The sequence below is a fragment of the Aspergillus melleus genome (genome assembly GCF_016097325.1).
Source record: "Aspergillus melleus strain CBS 546.65 chromosome Unknown contig2, whole genome shotgun sequence".
In the NCBI taxonomy this organism is placed as follows: Eukaryota; Fungi; Ascomycota; class Eurotiomycetes; order Eurotiales; family Aspergillaceae; genus Aspergillus; species Aspergillus melleus.
In genome coordinates, this window is record NW_025763371.1 from 2619935 (window position 1) to 2643936 (window position 24002).

Genomic DNA, 24002 nt, shown 5'->3' on the forward strand with positions numbered 1-24002 from the left:
GGGCAGCTGGCATGACGCCACCAGAGATGTGAAAGAAGCAATTGCGACCGACGAGCGTAGGGATTACGGAGGGATGGGGGCGAAAAGAAAGAAAGTAGACGATGATGGGAGAGAGAGAGAGAGAGAGGGAGGGAGAAAAGGTGAGGGGAAGGTTAACTACTTACAGCATCCTTTAATAATGGGCAAGGAACCCGAACTTTAAGGCCGAACCACGCGCCGCCTCCACTTCCGACTCGTCCTGGATCGGGACTCTTCAAATAGTACGACTTTCATCGCAGCTTCATGCTCTCTCTAATCTACCTCTACCTACACACTAGACCGCTGGTTGTCGCCCAATCCCCGCTGCACACCGTCTTCTGCTCTCCAGATCAATGCATGTCGTGTAACCTTTCCAAAGCCCAGGGAAGATCCGATTGAAGTTACAGAAGCCGTTAAATTCTATTTTGACTCGGTGAATATTGACTTATGTTTTCGTACCCCCTCTGCTTGCGCAATACACTCAATCCTCTTCATCTTCGTCGTCACTGCCAAATATCGCCTTGAAGACCGCCTCTCCAGGCCGCTCCGCCTCCAGTGCTTCGTTGCGCTCCGGTTCCATCACCACTGGTTGGCGTTTCTCGGCCTCTGCAGGTACTCCTGCGCCCGAGCTGCTAGACCCGCCAGCCTCCAGCATGAGTTGGCTCATCACATCCTGCGAGACCAATTCTTTCGGACGAGAATCGGTCTGGTATCCAGCCGACTCGAAGCGTCCGCCCGACGTGGGTTCCGCTCGTCCCGGCTGTGTAGCCGGGTCAAGTTGCACATGGTCCGGAGGTTTCACGTTGAACCGCTTACACAGGAGACGTGAGGGGTAAAACGAAACGGTGCTTCGCGTCATCGGTCCAAACATCCCAATCTTCGCAGCCGCTACGGCTGGGTCCTCAGGCTTCTCGGCCGGTTTGCTGAGAGGCGAGTTGGTAGCAGAAGGATCGGACTCATCCGAAGACCCCTTTGGCCCTGAGGAAGCGGACGTGAACCGCGAGGCCATTAAGCCGGACATGGGTTTAAATACCTCCGCTGCGCGCGAAAACTCGTGGAGCTCTGCAACCCACTCGTCTGTAGTGGAGCCAGGTACCCGCTCGGGCAGCGTATCTCGAAGCTCGGCTCGCACTTCAAGGAACGTGCGATATCGCGAGCGTTTGTCCGGGTCATCGGAGTATGGCATCCAACCACTCGCTGCTCTGGTCAAGGCCTGCACGGCGATCTGCTTCTCCAGCTTGGGGACAAGATCCCACATGTCCTTGCGCTTCTGGGAATCGGACCGTTCAAATCCTTTGGGGGCCTTCTCGCCTAAAGCTGGCGGTAGGTCGGTTTTCCCCGTGAGCTTCATAATTCTCTCCCGAGCCTCGGGAGTCATCCAATCGAAGATGGATTTCCCGGGCAGCTGGGCCTCGCCCAGGAGCGCAGCTCTGGATACGGGATCGAGCGAAGATGCCTTGGCTGCCTCGGCCGTGGAAACGTAGTTGGTATTGTTCCTTTCTGTTGACGGGGTCTTACTCGACTTCCAGTCTTTGGGGATTTCAGGAGGCGCGTATTTCTTTTCCTGGGACGAAATGGTGAGACCCGAGATGCCGTCCGCCAGGAGAAATCCGTCCAGGGGCAGGCGCCCGTCGTGACATCTTCTAAACCCGACGGAGCTTTTTGCAGCAATCGTCTTCTTAGATATGAAGACCGGTTTGTTGTTGAAGAGAGGATTCGAGGACGATATCGACGGTTTGCCAACGTCTGTCGAGCTCTTCTTTTTCTTTTTCTTGTCGCCTCCGATGGTTCGGTTGTAGGAGATTTGCGGCCCTAGCGAGTACGGATCCTCATCGTCCGACCCGGTGTCATTCAAAACGCCCACGCCAAACGCCCCCCGCCGAGGTTCTTTGGCCTTCGGAGGCCTGGATTTGCCCGGGCCTATTAGCCGTCGACCGAAGAACTGGTCCTCGTCCTCCGATGCCTCGCCCCCCTCCTTGCGAGACTCCAAGCGAGATTCGCCCTCAAACCCAAGTCCCTTGTGATCTGTTTTGTGTATGAAGGCGACCATCGGCGGATTTTCCGGGGCGAAAAGGTAGGTCTTGTCGGCCTCGGGACCCTTCGAGCCTAAACCTTCTCCAAGGTCTGCCTTTCGTCGCACTTTGGGACCGATTCCTTGGCCCTCTCTCCAGCCCATCTTCTTCAGCAGCTTGACCCCCATCGTTTCACCACTAGTCTTGAGCAGGTCCATCAACCCTCCTCGACGGGTGGCATCTGCTTCCGTAGAGCCAAACCCGGCAAATTCGTTTGAGGTTTCAATTTTCCTCGCTTCCTCCGCCTCCCGAATGTCATCTTCGTCCATGAAATCCTCCGGTCGCTGCTGCTGAGCGGGCTTCGCTCGGTTCTGGCGAGACGAGACAAACGCCGTCGGGGCCCATCCCTCCTTGGATCCGACGGTGTTGAAGTACCTGAAATAGTAAAAACGGAGGCCACATTTTAGCGAGCTGTCCAAGGCGATCAACGAATCGTGAGCTCACCCGGCACTGAAACCACCGGTGAAGGCGCCGTGAAGGCGTTTCCTTCCCCGGTCATCGGTCACCTCCTGTTTCCAGATCGGCTCGTAGGAGCCATCGTCGCGGACGCGATCATCCAGCGGGGGAAGAGGAGTTCCGAAGAAGGCGTAGGGGGACTGATGCGCTTGCAAATCGGCCTCGAAGGCTGCGCGAGTTCGTTTACCGGCCATTGCGGGGAGAAACGAAGCGACTTTAGCGTGTAGTCATAATATTATTTCCTGGTCGCGAATCTAGGCGATGACGTATCGTTAGTAGATGCGAGGATGATGAACGAGCGGGGAAAGATGAAGCCTACTCGAGTAGCCTACGATATTACCGTAGCGAGCGATAGGTCGCCAATCGGACCATAGGCTAGAGGGAGACCGTGTTGTGGTTATCGCAAAGAGGGAGTTGCAGGAGTGATGCCTCGGTCGCCTTGGCCGATGCGACGGGATTAACGGGAGGACTCGGGCACCGCCACGAGTGGCTGCTGTGAGCTAGAAGTGATTATAAGGCTAAAACTGAAGCGAGTAGTCATCAACTGGTCTCGTGGCGCAATGGTAGCGCGCTAGCTTCCGGTGCTAGCGGTTGTGCGTTCGAGTCGCACCGGGATCGTCTTTCTTTTTTTGTTTTTTTTTTCTTTTCTTGCTTTCTCTACGTGCCGAACGCAGGTGATTGTTTTTGCTTTTGTCGGTGGCTGGCAGTACAGGAAAAGGGGTTCGGTTACTTGTTTGGTGTAGAGTAGATGGACCTTGTGGACATGAATCTCGTGCGAATCAATCCTTGGGAGTCGAGATATGAGAATATGTATACACCGTAAGCCTCCTTCCTGTAGAGTGCTATATTAAGAACGTCAGGCCTGATGGGGAGGCAGCGATCGGCTCGTGGTGTTTGATCAATAAGATTAAGATTGGCACGAGTGCGATCCATCCGGCCAGGAATGTCTCTAATTGTGTTCCTATTCTTGTACAGAACAGTGAATAATGATAGTCAAGACTTACTGTATATTCCTTAGAATCCGAGGCGAAGGGATGCCTTCCTAGTCCCGATACGAGTGCACCAGCCTCCTCTGCTTGCGGCCCCTGTGCTGTCTCTTCTTTCTTTCTTTCATTATCAACCAACTTCTTCCTCTTCCTCTTCTTCCTCCCTTCTCTTTTCTCCTCCTTCTCTTTCTTTCCTTCTTTCTTCCCTTCTCCCCCCACTTCCCCCCCTAACATTCCCGCACAACAATCCTCTTTGTTTATGGTACATGGGGGGTATCGCAACCTACCAGGCCGACGGTTGTCAGCAAACGCCAATTTCCCCGCCTCCCCGACCGACCGACCGTTAAGCATCACTTCCATCGTCCTCCTGTCTCGGGCCAGACTTCCTCCTTCCCCCGGCTGTGAGTGAAGTGGTTGGAGATTCTTTGTTTCACTTCTTCTTTTAAATTTTTCTATCTCTCCTCTCCTTCCTTTCCTGATCGTTATGTCCACCGCTGCTCCGTCCAGTGCGTCGCCGTCGGTCGTCCGCAGCCAGTCCACTTCTTCCCGACCTCCCTCCTATCGTCCTGTGCAATCCGATACTCCTCACCGAACTCGAAGCGTCGCAGTCCGGCCTGCGACTGCAAATCAGTCGCCCTCGCAACAACCTCACCCTCCGTCGCAAAATTACTATTCCCACTCCCACTCTAAATCGCATTCTCATGATCGTCGCCCTCCTTCGAACCAAGCGCTGTTTGACAACATAGCCCGTCGGGATTACGAGGCTTCTAGAGCTGCCCAACCGCCTCCCGCCCGTCGGAGTAGCTCCAAGGAACGTTCCCAGGAACGCTCAACCCCCGCCTACCGTCCCGATTCCTCTTCCAACAAACATCATCGCAACCTGTCCGTTCAAGGCAGTCAGCGAAACAGCATTGATATGGCTGCCGCAGCCCCCGTTGCCGCGGACGCAGCTGCGGTCCCGCCACAGCCTGTTCCGGCGTCGCGACTGCACCCGATGAATCCGGTGCCGTCGAAACGTCGCACAACCATCACGACGCCGTCCGGCCAGTGGACGCTGGGTAAGACCTTGGGTGCAGGTAGTATGGGCAAGGTCAAAGTAGGGAAGAACATGGAAACCGGAGAACAGGTGAGTTATTCTTTCTCATCCTTTTTGTCTTTCGTAAGTCGATAACTAATAAATGTTCTCCTAGGTGGCTGTCAAGATCGTCCCCAGGCAATCGACGGAAGAACATCGCAGCTCTCGTGAGGCGGAAAGAGCAGATCGTTCAAAAGAAATCCGGACGGCCCGCGAGGCCGCTATCGTCAGTCTCGTCAATCACCCGTATATCTGTGGCATGCGAGACGTGGTCCGAACCAACTATCACTGGTACATGCTGTTCGAACTCGTCAACGGCGGTCAGATGCTCGATTATATCATCTCCCATGGGAAATTAAAGGAGAAGCAGGCTCGGAAGTTTGCCCGGCAGATCGCAAGCGCGTTGGACTACTGTCATCGTAACAGCATCGTGCACCGCGATTTGAAGATCGAGAATATCCTCATCAGCAAAACTGGCGACATTAAGATCATTGACTTCGGCCTCAGCAATCTGTTCTCTCCGCGAAGCCTCCTGAAGACCTTCTGCGGAAGTCTGTATTTCGCCGCCCCCGAATTGCTCCAGGCACGCCAGTACACGGGCCCAGAGGTGGATGTTTGGAGTTTTGGAATCGTTCTCTACGTCCTAGTCTGCGGGAAGGTGCCCTTTGATGATCAGAGTATGCCCAAGCTGCATGCCAAGATCAAACAAGGCGTGTTTGAGTACCCTCCCGGACTTACGGCTGGTATGTATCTGATTCCCACTAGCTGGCCAATAGAGATGTCCCATGATACTGATTGAGTTACTTTGCTGCAGAATGCCGTCACATCATTTCGCGCATGTTGGTCACTGACCCCAAGCAGCGCGCAAGCTTGGCGGAAATCATGAATCACCCTTGGATGAATAAAGGATTCAACGGCGTTCCGGATAATAACCTCCCCCACCGCGAGCCGTTGCAATTGCCATTGGACCCGGAAGTTATCGACAAGATGACGGGATTTGATTTTGGACCCGCGGACTACATTACCGCGCAGCTCACGAAGATCGTCGAGTCGGAGGACTACCAGCATGCCGTGAAGGTGAATATTCGCGACCATCCGCCTCCAAGTCACGGCGAGAAAAAACGCGGCATGTTCGACTTCTACAAGCGGCGCAATTCGGCCAGCAGGGATACCTTGTCCGCGCCGTCTGCCGAAGCGGTCCAATTAGGATCTGACCCTTTGAACGCGTACAGCCCGTTACTGTCAATCTACTACCTAGTGAAAGAGAAGCTGGACAGAGAAAGAGCCGAGACCAATCCCGGTGCCCTTGGCGTGCCGCAGGCGGCCGGAGACGCTATGCTTCAGATGCCCGATCTACCCGCTCCAGAAGCGGCCCACACCAACCAATATCAAGTACCGGGAGAAAAGGATGTCGGAAGGCGGACTCGTCCTCGCGCAAGAACCCATGGAGACGATGATATGGCCGATGGGATCAAGAATCTTCATTTGGCTCCCCCTGGACAAGCGTCGCCCGCTCCCCCGACGTCGCAACCCGGGACTCCGGTCAAGAAGGAGAGCACAGCTGCGGGCATCTTGAGGCGCTTCAGCACCCGCAAGGTGAAGGAGCGCGGTCGCGAACCCGAACGCGGAAGAATGGCCAGTCCCCATGCGCCGTCATTGAGCGTACAGCCGCCTGCCGATTCGGCTTCGCCCTTGTCCAGAGGGTTCAGCATGAGGAAAACCCGACGTGCGGATCCTTCTCCTACGGCCATCCCGCCGGCCAGTGGCAGCCAGCCGCAGCAAGATCTCCTCGCTCCCGGATCGGCAGAGCCGGCCTCACGATCTAATAAATTCCTCGAGAGATCAACAAGCGTCAACTCAGCCGACTACCGTCGCCGCATGGCACGAAGGAATGACTCTGATACGATCGGACAACCACCTCCGAGTAGCGGGTCGGATCACAATGCGAACGTACCCAAGGACCAGACTCCTTCAAAGGAATCAAGATCAGCTAGCCGTACGCACGCCTCCCGAACCATGTCACTGGGCCATGCCCGCCGGGAAAGTATCCAAGCACGACGCGCGCGTCGAGATGCTGCCCGGGAAGCCAATGTCCCCGAGGAAACCGATGCGGACCTCTCTGGGGCAGGAACGGCACTGGAGAGCGCGAACGAGGGCGAAGATTTGTCCAAGCCGGTGTACCTTAAGGGTCTATTTAGCGTGTCCACGACCAGCAGCAAGCCTCTACCCGTCATCCGCGCGGACATTATCCGCGTGCTCAAGCAACTCTCTGTGGACTACGTCGAGATCAAGGGAGGGTTCAGCTGCCGCCACGCGCCAAGTATTGATTTGGAAAAGGTGACGGACGTGGCGCCGCCCAGCCCTGACCGACAAGGTCCTGTTTCGAACCATCGACGACGAATTAGTTTCGGGGGTCTTTTGAACCACGATGAGGTTAAGGAAGAGAATCGCCACACACCCAGAACACCGCGTCGGACCCGGGCTCCGCCGGACCGTAGCTTCGTTTCCAACTCGGATGCGTCTGAAGATTACGTTGGTCCTCGGGACAACAACGTCGCTGTAGGAGAACGTGTGGTGGGAGAAACCACGACTCGTGTCCAGAGCGATACCGGAGAGAACTTGATTCTCCGATTTGAAATCCTCATCGTCAAGGTTCCCTTGTTTTCACTCCACGGTATCCAGTTCAAGAAGGTTGCAGGAGGTATGTGGCAATACCGCGAGATGGCCAAGAAAATCCTGGACGCCTTGAGACTGTAATCGTTTCTTCTTTGTTTTTGTTTTGCTTTTTTTTTTGGTTTTATTATCAAGAGACGATAAGAAGTTTTTTGTTCTTCCACCCCTGTGAATGATATGGACGGCCTATATCATGAAGCATTTGCACGAGCATCATGTTTCCTTTTATTATCTTTCCCAGCCCTTCAATAGCCTTTTCCCTCATTGCATGCCACCGACCCCTTACCCCCACCATTGCGTTCCCCCTCATCATTCCACACCACTATGAATCCAATTCCCGTCAGCTTTCGGTTTGCATTCATACTTGAGCTGGCTCAATTCCACCGCAACTGGTTTGTCATGGTGTATATTAGACCCGAGAAAAGAAAGGGCGCATCATGGATTTCAATCAGTTTTGTTATTTACTTCTCCGTTTTGTTCGATACGGCTATCCAATAGGTGCGCTTTTTCTTTTTTCTGTATATCTCAGTTTACAGTTCGTTATGTCTTCTTTCTCCTTCTGGGCCCTGATAATATAATTTTGTCGCTGCTTAGTTGAGGCCCTGCAGTTCCTGCGGTTCATGCGCTTAGTTCTTGTTTAGTTGCTGTTTGATATGACTTCGAGATGTGGTGTTCATATGTAGTGAATGTTGGGCATTGGATTAATATTGATTGGTAAGATAGAATCATACAGTAGATTTTGGGGTATTTGGCGTCTTTAATAGCTCCAGAATAGCAAATTTGAACCAGAGCCAGCCCACAATGAGGGTAGAGTACTGATAGATAGGTACCTACTCCCTGATTGATACCTCATACTTGAGACAAGTAGGTAGCTATCTATAACTATCTAGGTCAAACCAGAAAGTAGTCGAGTTACACACTATAGAAGAAAAACACAAAGAGTTAGTTCTTCAGTATAACTAGAAATAGCAGTAGTCCTCGACTCCTAACAGGTCCCCTATTGTCAGGTGCAATGCGCCGCATTTACCACCGCACCACAGGCAGTCAGGTCATTTCCTGAGGACCCTAAGTCCCTGATACATGTGCACTAGTAGATGCTGACTGGTTTATGATAAATCAATCGGTTTGTTTGAAGTTGTCTCAGCTCAGTGTCACACAGCTTCAATGACTGATTGCCAGACCATGGAACACAATCGGGCCCTGTGCTCCTTAAAACCGCTCGCTTGCTGGTAGTGGTAAGTATGTATATGTAAGGGCCACACTGGATAGCGTGAACTCCCACATGAGCCAAAAAGAGCAACATGAAAACTCATAGGGATTCCACCATCCAACCCGCCACATAGAGTGCCATACAAACTTGAGCTCACCCAACTCTCGACCCTCATGGTCGCGGTGAGAGGCGCCCTCAAGGTGCCCCGGTGACATTCAAGTGATTCTGAGATAATGGTGATTTAGTAAACAGCCAAATTAGGTATTTGATGTAAAAGAAAACAAATATACTTGCGGAGTTTATTATCATAATCATGGTTTCGAAGATTTACTTCGAGCTAGTTAAACCTCTACCGGCCAAGTAGACAGTATCTCAAATTTAGGGCCTAGATAACACCTGAGCTCTCTAGGCCGCGGGCTGCGGATGTCTGATGGCCCCAGGCAAAGCCCAAGGGTGGCTAATGTGGGCGCTAAAAACGGGCACCCGTCCGCTAGGCTGCGAGGTGCCCTTCCGGGCTCGGATTGCCAGTTGGTTGGCGCTGGCTTACCGTATATACTTGGTGGCTTGCGGGAGGGCGCATTGACCGCCTACATACATGTATACGGAGACTGAAAGTGTTCAACCTTTTGTCCAGATTGTAGTAGTACCAGAAGATATTGAACTCAAACTTAGGTATAGACATTTCGTATATTTCTCGCTATATAATTGAGCTGGACAAGCTGGACGAGACCAACTCCCCCGATCTGTACAGCTTGGCAGGTGCACCTGATATGCTTAGTCATGGCCGATCGGCGCCTGCCAAGAAAAAACAATGGAATTGCTTAAAAACTTCAAATCGCTCTCCTGCCATGACCATGGCCTTTTATTTATTTCTGAGAGATCGAGGTGAGTCCCTATATTCTCCTGCATAGGCCTAGCTACTTCGATAGTATAATTAAGAGGGATGGTGTCCTAGATCCTGATTGGCCAAGTAGCGTTAATTGATATTGAAAGCGGCCGGAAAACGGAGCCAGACGAGCGCTTTGAACGGGCTCTTCCCGCGCCCACTAATCAGTGGGATATCAGATATCAGATATATCCATCGCTTCCTGCCATTTTCTACCACTTACCTGCGATTCACTTGATATCTACACTCCCTTTCACTTCACTTGCAAGAAGGGTGTGAAATGATCTCTTAACTCACTAACACAAAGATTCCTTCTTAACATCTAGGATCTCTTTCTTCACTAGCCTTGATTATATTCACTTAATCTCGTTAGAGATTAAATCTTATGACTAAGCAGCCATGACTGCCCGAACAGGACTAGTCTCAACAGGGTCCCAGACTTGAAAGAAGACTTCCCTCAGTTCCCTCCTTTTAATTCTAAGATCTCCATGGGCGCTCAAGTTGCTCTTATCCCCTCCTCCCGGCTTCCCAACCCGCTCCCTGGACTCTAGCGGCCTGGCCCTCGCGCTCTAGGGCGTGTCTCTCCACAATGGTCATAGACCTCACCCAGGACTCTGATTCCGACAGTCAGATTCGCCCCCAGACTTTGGTAAGTGAGGTTTAAGTGGGTAACGGGTATCCCGGATTTAGGACCTGTTTCTCTTTCTTGATTTTTTTCCCCCTCGCGATGATCTTCACGTTATTAAATCGGCTATGTCTGCGCTATGGGGTCATGTACCACCTACCGATTCTTTACCAAGATTTGGGGTGATATTCCAGCTGGACGGGTTTACAGTTTAATGTTTGATTTTCCTGGAATCCAAAACCCACTTACTTTGGGTTTACCTTGCTCTTGGATTATTCATGCTCCCTGGATCACATGTTGACGTCGACGTGTCTCGTGATCATCAGCTGACTCGGATCTATACAGCCTGTCAATGAAAACCACGTTCTTCCAGCACAACCAGCCTTTACCTCAAGTTTAACTCATCGCAGTACAGTACCGTTGAAGCGCAAACAAGACGGACTGGAATGGCCATCTGCACTGCCCGACAGCCCCTTCAACCAGGCAAATTTTTCCGGGTTTTCAAATGGAGACTCTCGTCTGACAGACAGTGAGAACACAGCCTCACATTCAGCCGATGTCTACAAACTCCAAGCACAAAGACAGCTCCAGTCTTTCGTGGAGTACAATTACCAGAACTCTAATAACAAAAAGCCTCACATTGCCCCTACCAATGGCACTTACCAGAGCCCTTATGGTCAAACCTACTACAAGCCTCAACTGTCACAAAATCAAGCCCAGTCCTCCACTCCCAGCCCAGATCCCGCTAGCCGAGATGAACTGAACAAAGTTACGGTCGTGGTCCCATCCCCATCTCGCCAGCTGAAAAGAGAGATCGCCAGTGCCAGCTGGTCAAGGCCGGATCGCGGCCCGACTGGTTTATCACAGGAGTACTATCCTACCGATGCGTACGAAAAACGCGCACTTAAGGGGGCCTATCCATCTACTAGAAAGGTCAATCGAACTGAGATCCCGTTTCAGATTGGCTCCCCTGGTCCATTTCTTACCTCTCGCCCGAAAGTCAACCGACAGCTACAGCTTTCTTTACAGCGCAAGCTATCCGTCATTAAGGGTCCTCCGGTCACATTCGCTGCTGCCGACCAAAAGTTGCTAGCGCAGTTTGAAAACTTCGAGTTCATTAATGGCAATAAGCTGCGCAGAGGGGTGCAGCCGGCCCCAGAGGAGTTTCATGGTGGATGCTCTTGTGCGGCATTCTGTGACCCGGGTCGCTGCACTTGTCTCGAGACTGAGGAGGGGGATTCTAAGAGCACGATCATTCCTTACGAGCGAGCAAAGGACGATTCGCGGCTAATGGTCTTAACGCCGGAATTCCTAAAGCGCAACATGATGATTTCCGAGTGTGGTTCTCGGTGTGACTGCAATGCAGGCTGTTGGAATCGCGTCGTGCAGAGTGGACGTCAGATCAGGTTGGAGATCTTTCATACCGGAAACCGTGGATTTGGTACTTACCCTCCGCTTTCTCCTCTTCAAGATTATCATTTGCTAAGATATATAGGCCTTCGTTCTCCCGATTTCATTCGTGCCGGGCAATTCATCGACTGTTATCTGGGCGAAGTCATCACCAAGGACGTGGCGGACGTGCGTGAGGACCTCTGTATGGCGAAACATGGCCACTCTTATCTTTTCGGCCTGGATTGGTTCGACACCGTGGCTGAAGAGGACATGTTCGTTATAGACGGGCAGAAGTTCGGAGCTGCAACGCGCTTCATGAACCACTCGTGTAACCCGAACTGTCGCATGTTTCCGGCCACGCGCAACAACGCCGACCAGCGACTGTACGACCTTGCCTTCTTCTCTTTGAAGGAGATTCCCCCGATGACCGAGTTGACTTTTGATTATAACCCGGGCGCCGAGAAAGTCGATCATGTCGATCGGGATCCTCAGGTGGTGGCATGTCTCTGTGGCGAAAGTAACTGTCGAGGACAATTGTGGCCCAATCAACGCAAGGGAACCAGATAGTTGTCGTCTTGTGTTGCACATGCCTGCATGCTCGAGTCCTGGCTTTCTGGTTTCAGCTGGGCTGACTCGAACTGTACATCTGGATTGCATGGATAAACGGACAGATATCTCTGTTGGCTTCAGTTTTGCCTCTTCGTCTACGTGCACCGTCTACTTCAACGTCGCCTACTTCAACACCGTCTCCGACCCGATGTTTCGTCGCTTGGTATGATTTACAAGTCAGACCTCTACCAACTCCATCCACGAAGTCACTCTGACGTGGAGCCGAGTACGATGCAACACATAGCAGTGTGATTAAACGATGTAAACCACCCACCCATCAACCCCTCTTGTCATTTTCCTTTCTGTTACTTTTGGTTCTTGCTCTTATTCCCGCCGGTCTCGAATACCCAAGCTCTGCTGTACCATTCTTCCCGTTTTGGCCCGCATTTGCATTTGCATTTGTACTTGACTTGACTTTTGTCACCCTGGCAGTTACATAATACGGTGGATGTTTTTGTTTCTAGTTTCAATGGAGTCGAATGGAGTGACTTGGTGGTTTGCTAAAATGTACCTAGTCTATTGGATCGATCTGGTCTGGTTCGATCAATACAATGCATGCATGGATGCTGTTGATATGGCATTTTATCAGGTGTTACTGTTAGCATGGCTAGCATTTCAATCTGATGAGTATTAGAAAGACGAGCACAGTATATCATATGGTACATATATTAATATAGTATCTTAGTTTCCTACACAGTAGATAGTAAACACCCTCCCTCCCTGACTACCCTAACCTAGCCTATATCACAAGGATAAAGCAAAGCAAAGAGCCAAAGACAAGCAGACCATCAATCAAATAATCGAAATCAGAACTATCCTCCCTCGCTTATAAGTACACAGATCAAACCGAACCAAATCAAATCAAACAGTCAGTTACTGAGTCCCCCATGAACTCCATTATCATCTCTCCTTCCGATCATCCATATATCTCAATGGATGAATGGTCATTGCTTGGATACCTTCATACCCATCCAGACTCAAGTCCATTCCAATGAACCACAAAATCAATAAACCAAACCAGACTCCAGATCCGGAAATAGATTCAATCAACATAACATCAACCAACTCCCACCACCTAGGTACCCCCCCACAACCATCCACAGATACCATCGGAAGAACCACCAACAGAAGAACCCGAACGAGAGAGAAAATGAAAGAAAAAAAAGAGCTCATCTCCCCTCCTCCATAACCTCAAAAATCCCCTCCATGACCACCCTCTGACCCCCATACCCAACTCCCAACCCACCCCCAAACCCCACCCCTAACCCGGACGAACAAAACGATGCCGAATCCATCTCCACCGCCCCATCCATACTCATACTCATACTCGAACACAACCCCATCTCCGCGTCCTCGAACCCCCCGATCCCCAGTGCCGCAGACGCCGCATACGGACCCGATGTATACGATCCGGACGGGCGGGGCTCTAGCATCTCCAGACCCAGCCGTTCGATGTTATCTTCCTCGGCGCGCCATCGTTCTTCGCGGAGGGCGACTTCTGTGCGCGAGGGCCGTCGACGGAGGAAGATGGTTGAGGAGGGGCGAGGGGATGAAGAGGAGACGCCGAGGAGGGAGCAGGCGCTGAGGCGGAAGGGGGAGCCCGGGCTGGGGCTTGCGCTTGCGCTGGATGAGGAGGGGGGGTGGGTGTTGCTGTTGGTGTTGGCGTTGTTGGAGTAAGGGTGGCGATCGCGGGTGGGGAGACGGCCGCGGCGGTGTTGGCCGTATGAGGTAGAGGTGGAGGTGTGGTGGAGGCGGCGAGGTCGGTGGGTTGTAGTAGTGGTGAGGTTGTTGTTGAAGAAGGGAGAGGTGGGTGGTGAGGGCGAGGAGATTGAGGCGGTGGTGGTGGGACTGGTTGGGCTGGTTGTTGGGCTGGGGTTGGTGGTGGGTTGGTCTTGAGGACGAGGAGTAGAAGATGAGGAGGGAGGGTGGAAGGAGGTGTGGAGGGGGTTGAGGTTGGGGCGCATTCTTGATGATATTATAGAGAGGAGGATGAGATGGTAGATACGCCAGAAGAATAATAAAGATGATAAAGAATGACAGATCGAAGGAATCCTCGTCAGAAGTAGTAGCGACTACCTTAAATACGAAGGCAAAGCGAAACGAGGAGGCAAAAAGCGCCAGCAAAAGAAAAAGAAAAGCAAAGAAAGAAGGAACACGAGAGTGAGATGCCACTGCAACAAAAAGAAGAAATTCAAGTCGGGACCGGACACGACATCGGGATTATATGAGATGGAAAAACAATGCAAGGCGCCCGAAGACGGCGATCGCGCGATGATCGATCAACTTTCCACTTTGGCTGCTTCCGGGGAGGCGCCGTTTCCGACTTCATCTTTTTTTCCCAGGGTTCCCCTTCTCTGCGAGGAGTCTGAATCGCCTCCTTCGCCTCCGTTTCCGGTAATCCCTTGGCCTCCTTCTCTTATGCCTTGGTTCCTACCGGCCTTCCTGTCGGCCTTTGATCCCGTAACTCAATCCATGAATCGTACATTCTAGATTTAACATTTACACTCAGTCACGTACATACAAATCCGACGGAAAATTCACAGAAATAGTCTCCGACACGCCACCGCTATGCAATTCCCAAGATTCTAGCGGACGGAAGAATGCTGAATGCATTCGGTGCTGCAATTCACGCCAAGAACGTCAAGAAATTGAAAGAATCAGAAAAAGCCAGACATTTCAGAAGAATGTGACAGGTAACATGCGCGAGATCGCGGTGTTCAGAACCCCCAGATGGCCTATGCATCGTTCAGACAATAACAAAAATAGCAGAACATAATAACTTCAAGACAAATTCATCATATCATAGAATATGTACGGAAGTACTGCCTGTACAGTACTACAGATCTCGCGGATCCGATCGTCGATCCGATCGTCGCTGCGTAAAACTTCGTCGGATACTCTCTCCCCAGGCTGATTCGCCCAAGGATTGCATCACGTCGCGTACACTCATCGTGCTGTTCTGTCGCGAGCGCTCGCCAACATCCGGCGTCTCGTCGTGAGGGTCCGGCCCCGTGTCGTACGTAGAAGACGTCGTGTGTGCGCGGTCCCGCCGCGGCGAGAGCGATGGGCTGATGCTCGACCATTCCGTCGTCGGCGAGCTGGTCGCCGAGATGTGGCCCAGCCGGCTGGTATCGATGCGTGGCAGATGAGCACCGCGTGAGGACGACGGGCCCGGATCGCCGCCGGCACCACTGGTTGGCGACGTGGGTGACAGCATGGGCTCGGCGCCAGGCACCAGGGGCTCCTGCGTCGCGAGTCGGCGGCGCTCCTCTTCCGGCTGGTCGTCATGCGATCCGTCGTCGACGAAGATCTCCGGCACCGAGAACTGCGGCACGAAGCTCATGCGCGCCGATTTCTTGTGCTCGATGCGGCGACGGAACTCGCGCGACCAGTACAACGTATCGAAGAAGCCGATAACCGTGGCGCGACGCACCGCTTCGTCGACTCGCTGCAATCGGGCACGCCGACGCAGGAACTCCTCGAGTCGCAGACTCTTGCTGTCGGTGATCACGTTGTAATGGGCCAGGATCATGAGACACGAGTGGAACGAGATGCCGCGTACCGGGTCCGCCGAGACCAGCACCTCCTCGTAAAAGGTGTTGAGTCGCTGCCGGCGCTCGCGCACGTTGTCGATATCGATGCGTCGGAGGATCCGCGCCATGCGGTCCATGTCGAGCCCTTCCACCACGCGCCGGTGCGCAATCAACGAGTCGCGCTTGTCGACCTTGCACTCCTCCAAGATGCGCCCGATCGTGAACTCGCCCTCGTAGATGCGCATCGAGAAGACACCTGATAGCTCTCCCAGCAATCGCGGGAACTGGTCCTTGGAAATGTACCCCGTTCCATCGGGGTCGTACGTCGCCCAGGCCTGTTTGAACCGACGGATCTCCTCCCGACTCAACGCGTAGAGCCCGCTGCTTCGCTGATACACGTAGGAAAAGCTCTCGTAAATCAACGACACGAACAAGGACACGAAAATGTACATGCTGATGATGTTCCAGGAAATGAACAGTGAGCGAGCCCACGGCGCACTGCCGCAGTCGTCGTTCAAGAAGTCGCTGCCGTACGTGCACATGGGCGGTTCCATCGTGGCAAAGTCCTCCATTAGCTCGTTCCACCCCTCGCCGCAGCTGGTTCGGAAGAGCAGGATCAGAGACCGCGGGACGTCGCGGAAGTTGACGTTGTTGTTCTCGTTGTCGCCAAACTTGGTGAGACCGAATGCCTGGTTCATCGCGATCGCGTACACCAGGAATAGCACGAACCAGGTGGCCAGGAGGTTTCCAATGGACGTTAAACTACCCGCCGCCGTCTTGAACAGCTGGTCAAGTTGATTGTTGCGCGGGATGAGCAGCAGCGTGATGGCCACGAGAAAGAGCTTATTCAACTCCACAATCACCTGCTGGTCTCCCAGGAAATTGAGAATCGTCGTAGCAAAGGCCCCGGGAACAGCGATCAACGAAAAGAGGTCCCAGGAGCTTCGCGTAAATCGGTGCCAGCCCAATCCAATCAGTCGGATGAGAACGTTGGCAATGTAAAAAAGACCAAATAGAAAGAAGAGACCCTCTTCGGGTAGAAAGTCAGCAAACTGCAATCTTGGAAAGAAAACGTTGTTGAGGGGATAACTCACCTCTAGCCAAATCCCACCACTTCGGCTCAGGATAGTATTCCAGAACAAGCAGCAAGAGATGAAGCATCAAGATGGTAGTAATGCATCTAGCCCACCGTCCATGTTTCTTGACAGCGACCCGATAACACCACATCTTCCACTTGTGGCTGGAGGTCTCGAACGAGCGTTTAGAAGGAGAGATCTGACGGAGAAGCTTCCTCAATTCGAGCCAGGACCGCTGCTCCGCCGTCAAAAAGGCCACGCCAGTTTGTTCCGTGTAATTTCGCATGAACACAGACACGAACAGCGTCAAGACGAAGACAGCACCAAGCAAGTTGAACACAACGAAGAAGAGCCCGTTTTCCGGCGCTATGTAGTCCTCGGGCTGCTCACCTACGCTGGTAATGCTCATGGAACTTGAGAGGACATCTGTCCAGCCCTCCTGACTGACAATCTGAAACAGGATGAAGAGTGAATTTCCGAAATTGTCGAAATCGTAGTAGGGGTTAGCAGCCGTCCGAGGCGCAAGCACCTCCCAATTGTAAGGCGTGCTGATGTACTCGTTCACGCAGTAATCCAAGTTGCCCTCGAAGTCGTCATCATTGCACTGCACCAATTGGCCGTTGAACAAGTTGACTCCATAGATAGCGAACGGGATGAGAAAACTCATCGAAACGGACGCGGCCTGTTTGCAAAACATCAGCTCAGCTGTACCTACCATAGGATTAGTGCAGGACTTACAGCAATAACTTTCCACCCTCCCACAATGATAACGGAGTGGAAGGTGTTCTTGGCACTGTCGCTCACGTTCAGCAACCTTAGCGCTCTCAGCGCCTTGAAAGCCCCGATGGCTCTAGATACTCCCCAGTCCTCGAACACCGAACTGACCACGTTGATCCAAAGAGTCACGAGCACGATACCGTCAATGAATCCCCAGGACCCACGGAAGTAAGCGTTTGGCGTCCAAAAGAACCCGTCTGCGATGACTTTGATCATGGCTTCGATGGTGAATAGAATGGCGAATCCCATGTCGGTATAGGTGAACCAGTCTCGGTCATTTCGGAAGTGGTCCCGTTGATAGATAGGGGTAGTGATACACGCAAGCAACACCATGGCAACGATAGCGGCGTAGACGAAGGCAGAGAATGAGTACCACACCGGCTTGTACGGATCCACGCCTTCAACACGCTGGTGTCCTCGTCCAGGCCCGACAATGCGCTGACACACTCGGCGTATGGGGTTGTCCGGCGCGAAAAGAAACAGGGATTTGTTGTAATTCGGGTGCCGCATAAGGTATTCTCGCTGCGCTCGCTTCCTTTGTTCGGCCGCAGATACGACCTCCTGGGCCATGGCCCGGGGATCCAACTCTTCATAGGCGCGGGAGAACTTCAGCTTGGAGTAGAATGGATTGGGCTCTTTACGTGTGATCCATGACGTCGCGGTCGTCCACATGCGCGCAAACACGCCCGGCTCCTCGGTCTCTGCCGGGGCCGTGGCCGTGGCCTCCATATAACGACTTCGGCGGTTTTCGGCAACCCCTTCCTGCTCGTCCAGGAAATCTTGGACGACTGCATCTTTGAGCAGCATTTCCAGAGCCGCAGGCCCGTAGTCAAGGGGGTCTTTGTAACGATCCGAGTCCCGGCCCATCATGAGTATCTTGGTTAGGGAAAGGTTCCCCTGGGAGTTCCCACTGACGTGCTTTTGCTCCAGGAATGCTCTGACTTGTTGGACGCGCTTCTCGTCTTCCGACACATCGAAACTCTCTTGGATGACTGCAATGAACATGTTCAAGGTGACAAAGTTGGCCACGACAAACCAGATGATGAGGAAAGTGGCGGAAATCCAGGCGGTACGGTAATCATAGGTGTAGGATGTAGCATTGTAGAGCATACTGGTCCAATTTTCACTGGACAGGATGATATACATCCCCAGGAAGGAATTGTAAATGTTTTTGAAATTGATGTCGGCGTCATCAACGTCGAGAAGCTGACTGCGAAAGAGCTGGGTGGCGAAGATAGCCGCAAGGTATGTGATCAGGAACACAAATACAATCAAGTTCATCAGACCTTTGGCATTGCGGAAGACGACCTGAATCAAATTTCTCGTCACGGAGAAAGCCAGCACCACCCGATACACCCGAAGGATCTGGAAGAGAGTAAGGACCGAGTAAGCCCTTCCAGAGTGTTTGATGACGGGAATTTGAATAATACAGGTGATGACGACTAACAACAAGTCCGCCCAGTTGCGCCGATGCTGATGAAATTTGCGCCAGTCGGATGCGAAGCGCAGGATGATTTCTACCAGCAACGTAAAGGTGACTACCGTTTCCGTGATGTCGATAAACTTTTCTCGATCATCTGACATGGAAGCGCTCCTCAATGCCTGTACGATGAGACCGAAAAGGATCACGGTGACCCAAAACCAGTCGGTCTTGTTATATAGGCGCCTAAATTGGCTCATTTTCGGAGATGATTGCTCCTCCTTCTCCGCCGTGCCTACTTTATCCACGGCGAAAGCACTCCGTTTACTTTCTTCTCGGATGACCTGAAAAGTATGCGTGATCACGGCAATCAACAAGTTCACCATCCATAAACTTAGAATGAGAAATCCGAAAGCAAAAAAGAGGGCGGCAGCAAGATAATCACTGTCGGTCATGTAGTAGAGAAGATCCGTGAACGTGTTCGAGCTCATGATGACAAAAACGAGTTCCAAAGAGTAGAGAATGCTATCGAAGCTCATGGTTCCACTGTAAGGGTTGGTGTCTTCGACACATTCCGATCCTTTCGGGCAGATATAGCCTTTCGGTTTCGCGTTGGCCTCATAGCCGTTCCTGTCGATCCATGGCTTCTTGTCGCCGGTGATGGGGTCGAGATATCCACCACATAATTGGAGAGTGCCGTCCGGATCATTCAACGGAAAATCTTCCTGGCCGTCAACGCCACGCCAGACACAAGTTCTTCCGAAACTTGACTTAAAACTTTGGATGCCGACAATAGCAAAGAGAAGCCAGAAAAAGCCTACCAGGAAGGCAACGTGAACCATCAAGGGGGCAGCTTTCTTAAGACTTCGAAGAATGATCTGTTTTCATATACATCAGCAACGTTGTAACACAGAATATTGATGGCAACGACGGAACTTACAGATGTACCATTCGTCAACGCAAGGAGACGCAAAAGACGCAGACAGCTAAGCATTCGAAAGACGTAGAGTTGCTGGGCGGTCTCGACCCCAAACACGGACAACAAGAAAGCAACCCAGTACGCCACCACGGCGACAAAGTCGAGACGGTTAAACGAATGTCGAAGAAAGGCCCGATGAGCGAGTCTCACCCGACGCTTCTGGAGAGGATCATCGGCTAGGGTTTGTTCGACTTGATTCAGCCCGCCGGTGAAGGTGCGTATAATCGAGGCCTGGGGATGCTCCGGGGCTGGCGATGGTTTTCTCGTCGACGGATGTCGCTGTGGAGCGATGAGGTTCTTTCCTTTCTCTTTTACGGCTTTTCGAAACCCTAGCGATCGGTCTATTGTACTGTACTCTGTAGGATTCATGATGAAGCCCGACACCAGAATTTTGGCAATCAGTTCGAGTGTGTAAATGACAAAGATAGCAAAGTAGGGGTAATCCATCACACTAGCACCCCAATTCCCGGCGCTGTGCCAGTCTGACATTGACGTTTCAATCGTCAGTAGGATGGTTTGGATGATGATCACGACGAGAATGAATGGCTCGGTGAAAGGGTGAACTAGGATATCACAAAGTCGCACGCGAAGAGGGTTATCCGGGCCCAAGATGCCGAGAGACTTCCCCCTAAGCGGATTGTTGAGAGATCTCCACGCCTTACTGGCGGTCGACTTCTCTCTTTTGACCCGGCCGTTCAGCTCGGGCGTCGGAGGTGCATCGTGCGCGTAATCCGGCAGCGAAGGAAGCGACGGCGGTTCTTCGAGCCGCGAATTCTTGTGGGACTCTTCCCTCTGGATCGATTGTTCCACTACCTCCGGTTCGTTACTGAGGTTGACGACACGCTGGGACATGGACTTCATCATCGAGCTGGCCCGCATTAGAGCAGAACCCGACGCCGACGGAGACAGCGAGCGACCCCTCTCAGTCGCATTGCTCCCACCGCGACTCCTCCCACCCAGTCCACCTTCCAGATTGTGTAGATCGTCACCCAAGCGCGCCCCCGTATGGCCGTCGTCGGGGAAATGAACGGTCTGCGCGCTGTGCCTGTCATTCTGTCGCCCGCGATCGGGGATCGCCCCGCTGATAGGTTGAATATTTCCGATATTCGTCAAGGGCGCGGTGTCGCTATACGAAACGCTAGGGGTGAGGGTATGCGCGGGCTCTTGCAGACCGAAGCTGTCCAAGGGAATGGTATCGAGGTCGTCACGGCTGCGAGTGGCAGGGTGGTCCGGAGGTCCGCTGAAACTGATTCCGACGGAGGACATGGCGGCCGCGAAGGCCCCTGGGTCATCGGGGAAGGCATCGTGGGCATCGGAGCCCTGACGGTGGCGGCGCGCAGTTCCTGCAGCTGTCGTGCTGTCGACCGGAGAATCCTCCGCTATCCTCGCGTAATTCGTCTCCGACCGGCCTCTTCTGGTCAACGATCGCCCCGGCAGAAACCTGCTTCCCACCTCTTCATGTCTCCCGATATCCGGCGGGCCGGAGAGGTCTTGTAAGGGGATTGAATGATCTGACGAAAAGCTGTCTTCGTGGGGGCCGCGGTCATGGCTATTGGAAGCCATCATGGGCACAGAATCGAATCGCTAACCAAACGCAGACATCGCCAGGCCGCAAGAAACAGCTCGAGACGTAAAGCGAAGATGATTTATTCGACGATGGGGGTCGTTGAATCGGAGACGATCAATCAGTCGCGGAGAACAAATTTCGGTTCCTATCGAAGTGTTGGGGGCTGTTGCTAAATATCTCCCGATCCTGAGTCCGTCCGGGGAGAAATCGTCCTTTTTTTCGCTGTCTTCCTCTTTCTTCTCTCTAGATTAAATTAATTTTAGGGGAAAAAGGTACAGGGAAAAAGGACTGGTTGGTATCGGTCGGAACGGAACGTTTAAAATTGGGGCCAATGATCAATCAAACAGTCTGGACGAAGAAGGCATAGTCGGTAAATGAATGGAAGATTGGATAATGAGAATAATACGGGACGATAATAACAAATCAAGCAAATAATGGACAGGTGGTCGTCCTTCGACGAGAGCACTAATTCTTAGATCGCGAACGCAGCGGAGCTTCTGGGCCAAGCCGGGGCTGAGAAAGCCTCTGTGTGGCCCGTTGAACGCCTTATGGTCACTTGCAGATCCCACCAGCCACGGGCGCAAGTTGCCTTCGGGGCTGAACTGACAGGAGTTCCTACGAAATTAGATAGGATTATGATTTTATGCTTTTGTATATGCTATCTATGTTTATATGTATACATTAGATATCATATAGTAGGACTGTGTATGTCCTGGCACGGAAATGCCCAGATGGAGACAATGAGGTTGCCTAACTCCGTTCCCCGCCAGCTCCAAAAATAGATTGGGACATTTTTGACATGCTCCATCCTTGGTTCTTCATTTTAGAACGGTTCACTACGGACCTACGGAGCATGTTTCATGTAGAGGTCTTCTGTCTGCATGATCCCAGGCCCCTGGTTACCCTCTATTGTTGGAAATCAATGGCCGCTTTTGTAGTTACATGGCAATGACCGATGATCAGGGAAAAAGAAGAGACAAAGAAAAAGAAAAAGAAAAAAAAATAGGCTCAAATAATATTCAATAAGCATTCAATAATTCAGTCCGTCTCCATCGGATTGCCCTGAGCCGAGTCCTTGACATGGTTCCGAACGCCTTGCAGGAATGTCTCGACAGCATCCCCTCCGCCCAGTGGGACCCCTCCCCTACGCATGAACCCTCCATTTTCAACGGGAATCTTGAGCGCCTCGCTGATACTCGGTAGACCGCCGTCTCGGATGGCCGTCGTCAGACTCGCCAGACTCTGCGTGAACTGAGGCGAGTGTAGCACTTTGCGAAGAATGCCCTTCTTTTGCGACAGCTCCAGAGACTCCATGACCGCTGACGCGATCTCCGAGCTGTCCTCGGCAGGCACATCCTCCACTTCGGCGGCCAACAGAAGAAGCGTGGGGGGTAGGAAGCTCAAGAGATTGTCGACGGCCTTGTCATCCGCGGATTCAACAAAAGGCAGCGTAGCTGATGGTGGAAGGAGATCTTGCAGCGTAGTAAATGGTCTGTCAGGGTCCTGGGGTTGGTTGGTCGATTTCCCTTGTATGGACTGCAAGAAGTTCTGCACGACCGACGAAGGATCCGAATCATCTGCGGCCCTATTGAGGTGTTAGCATTAGCACATGATTCGCGATACGATCATAACAAGAACGAAGTTGACGTGGGCCTTTCCAGCCAAACGATGCTGCGGAAGACCGGAAAAAGAAAAACAGAGATATGTACCTACGCTCTTCCGCCGTCGGCACCACCCTCCCTCGACTCTTGACCTTCCTCTCTGACATCTCCACCGGTAGCATCCGGTCCCGCTCCGCCACTGTTTCCGCCGTGGTTATGGCTCGGGTCGTGGTCAACACCTTCGACATCCTCCATAGTCTCGTCGTCGTCGCCGCCACCGGATCCACTAGGGAGGTTGGCGATTTCATCCTCCACATCGACTTCCTCACCCTGAAGCAGCGTGTTGACGATATCTCCGAGCTTGAGGTCCCGAGGACTGAACCAGCTCGCATCGCCTCTCTCGTGCTGCGACTTCGACTGTAGCCAGAAAAGGTACCGCTGGGAGCTGGAGGAGAACTTCAAGACGTAGACGCGACCGTTCGTGGGTGTGCTGTTGCCGGCTGGCTTGTAGGGCAAAAAGCTTCCGTCCGAGGGGACCATCACCAAGTCCAGTTCGGGCTCCGTGTGAGGGGCGGACCGAGGCCGCCAGCAGAAGTGTACCAATTCATCTTCCGAATAGAGATAGATGTAGCCGGGCGTCGTCTTGGGCTTGACGATGGGGGTGTCACTGGACGTCTATGATTACGAACGGCTGCAGTTAGCCAAAAGCTTGGATGATTCGAAGCTCACTCAGCCTGCTACTTACATCCAGGTCACAGATGCCCGCCTTGAACGTAATGATGGGGGCGATAGACATGATTGATGAATGAGATGTCAATAACAAATATGAACAGCAAGACAAATGGAAGTGGATCGACAGGTGATGATGCCCCAGACAAGAGTGATTCGCCGAGGATGGGGAAGAAGCTGCTGGCGCGGATGAGAAGATACGTCAGTTCGGTTCAAGCAAAGCGGCAACAACATCGGACCGGCTGAGTCAGCTCCTGGCGGTGCGTTCTAGGTCGCTGTGCGGCTCCCTTGAGTTGCTGCCTTAGGCCATTATCGGGC

The 24002-nt window shown here is 52.6% G+C and overlaps 9 protein-coding genes and 1 non-coding gene across 10 annotated transcripts; 3 read left to right on the top strand and 7 right to left on the bottom strand.

Moving 5' to 3' along the window:
- Nucleotides 1-499: 499 nt before the first annotated feature.
- LDX57_003709 (uncharacterized protein) lies at nt 500-2359 on the bottom strand (the record flags this gene model as incomplete). Its single annotated transcript, XM_046085366.1, has 1 exon — nt 500-2359. The coding sequence occupies one exon, from the start codon at nt 2357-2359 to the stop codon at nt 500-502; it is 1860 nt and encodes a 619-aa protein (XP_045941329.1).
- A 171-nt stretch (nt 2360-2530) lies between these two features.
- Nucleotides 2531-2740, bottom strand: LDX57_003710 (uncharacterized protein; the record flags this gene model as incomplete). The annotated part of the gene is made up of 1 exon (XM_046085367.1): nt 2531-2740. One exon carries the CDS (start codon nt 2738-2740, stop codon nt 2531-2533), a length of 210 nt encoding a protein of 69 aa, XP_045941330.1.
- Nucleotides 2741-3092: 352 nt separating this feature from the next.
- Nucleotides 3093-3164, top strand: LDX57_003711. Its single transcript has one exon. It is a non-coding gene; the product is annotated as a tRNA-Arg (tRNA).
- Nucleotides 3165-4016: 852 nt separating this feature from the next.
- Nucleotides 4017-7364, top strand: kin1 (putative serine/threonine protein kinase Kin1; the record flags this gene model as incomplete). Its single annotated transcript, XM_046085368.1, has 3 exons — nt 4017-4658; nt 4723-5350; nt 5422-7364. 3 exons carry the CDS (start codon nt 4017-4019, stop codon nt 7362-7364), a joined length of 3213 nt encoding a protein of 1070 aa, XP_045941331.1.
- A 2601-nt stretch (nt 7365-9965) lies between these two features.
- clrD (histone-lysine N-methyltransferase Clr4) lies at nt 9966-11960 on the top strand (the record flags this gene model as incomplete). The annotated part of the gene is made up of 3 exons (XM_046085369.1): nt 9966-10025; nt 10347-11442; nt 11497-11960. The coding sequence occupies 3 exons, from the start codon at nt 9966-9968 to the stop codon at nt 11958-11960; spliced, it is 1620 nt and encodes a 539-aa protein (XP_045941332.1).
- Nucleotides 11961-13171: 1211 nt separating this feature from the next.
- Nucleotides 13172-13966, bottom strand: LDX57_003714 (uncharacterized protein; the record flags this gene model as incomplete). Its single annotated transcript, XM_046085370.1, has 1 exon — nt 13172-13966. One exon carries the CDS (start codon nt 13964-13966, stop codon nt 13172-13174), a length of 795 nt encoding a protein of 264 aa, XP_045941333.1.
- An 872-nt stretch (nt 13967-14838) lies between these two features.
- On the bottom strand, nt 14839-16233 carry CCH1_1 (calcium channel protein; the record flags this gene model as incomplete). Its single annotated transcript, XM_046085371.1, has 1 exon — nt 14839-16233. The coding sequence occupies one exon, from the start codon at nt 16231-16233 to the stop codon at nt 14839-14841; it is 1395 nt and encodes a 464-aa protein (XP_045941334.1).
- A 346-nt stretch (nt 16234-16579) lies between these two features.
- cch1 (calcium channel protein CCH1) lies at nt 16580-22001 on the bottom strand (the record flags this gene model as incomplete). The annotated part of the gene is made up of 3 exons (XM_046085372.1): nt 19749-22001; nt 17350-19686; nt 16580-17293 (listed from the first exon to the last, which is right to left on the bottom strand). The coding sequence occupies exons 1-3, from the start codon at nt 21351-21353 to the stop codon at nt 16580-16582; spliced, it is 4656 nt and encodes a 1551-aa protein (XP_045941335.1). The 5' UTR covers nt 21354-22001.
- A 391-nt stretch (nt 22002-22392) lies between these two features.
- On the bottom strand, nt 22393-22983 carry LDX57_003717 (uncharacterized protein; the record flags this gene model as incomplete). Its single annotated transcript, XM_046085373.1, has 2 exons — nt 22393-22902; nt 22978-22983. The coding sequence occupies 2 exons, from the start codon at nt 22981-22983 to the stop codon at nt 22393-22395; spliced, it is 516 nt and encodes a 171-aa protein (XP_045941336.1).
- Nucleotides 22984-23063: 80 nt separating this feature from the next.
- LDX57_003718 (uncharacterized protein) lies at nt 23064-23751 on the bottom strand (the record flags this gene model as incomplete). Its single annotated transcript, XM_046085374.1, has 2 exons — nt 23064-23630; nt 23701-23751. 2 exons carry the CDS (start codon nt 23749-23751, stop codon nt 23064-23066), a joined length of 618 nt encoding a protein of 205 aa, XP_045941337.1.
- Between the last annotated feature and the right edge of the window lie 251 nt (nt 23752-24002).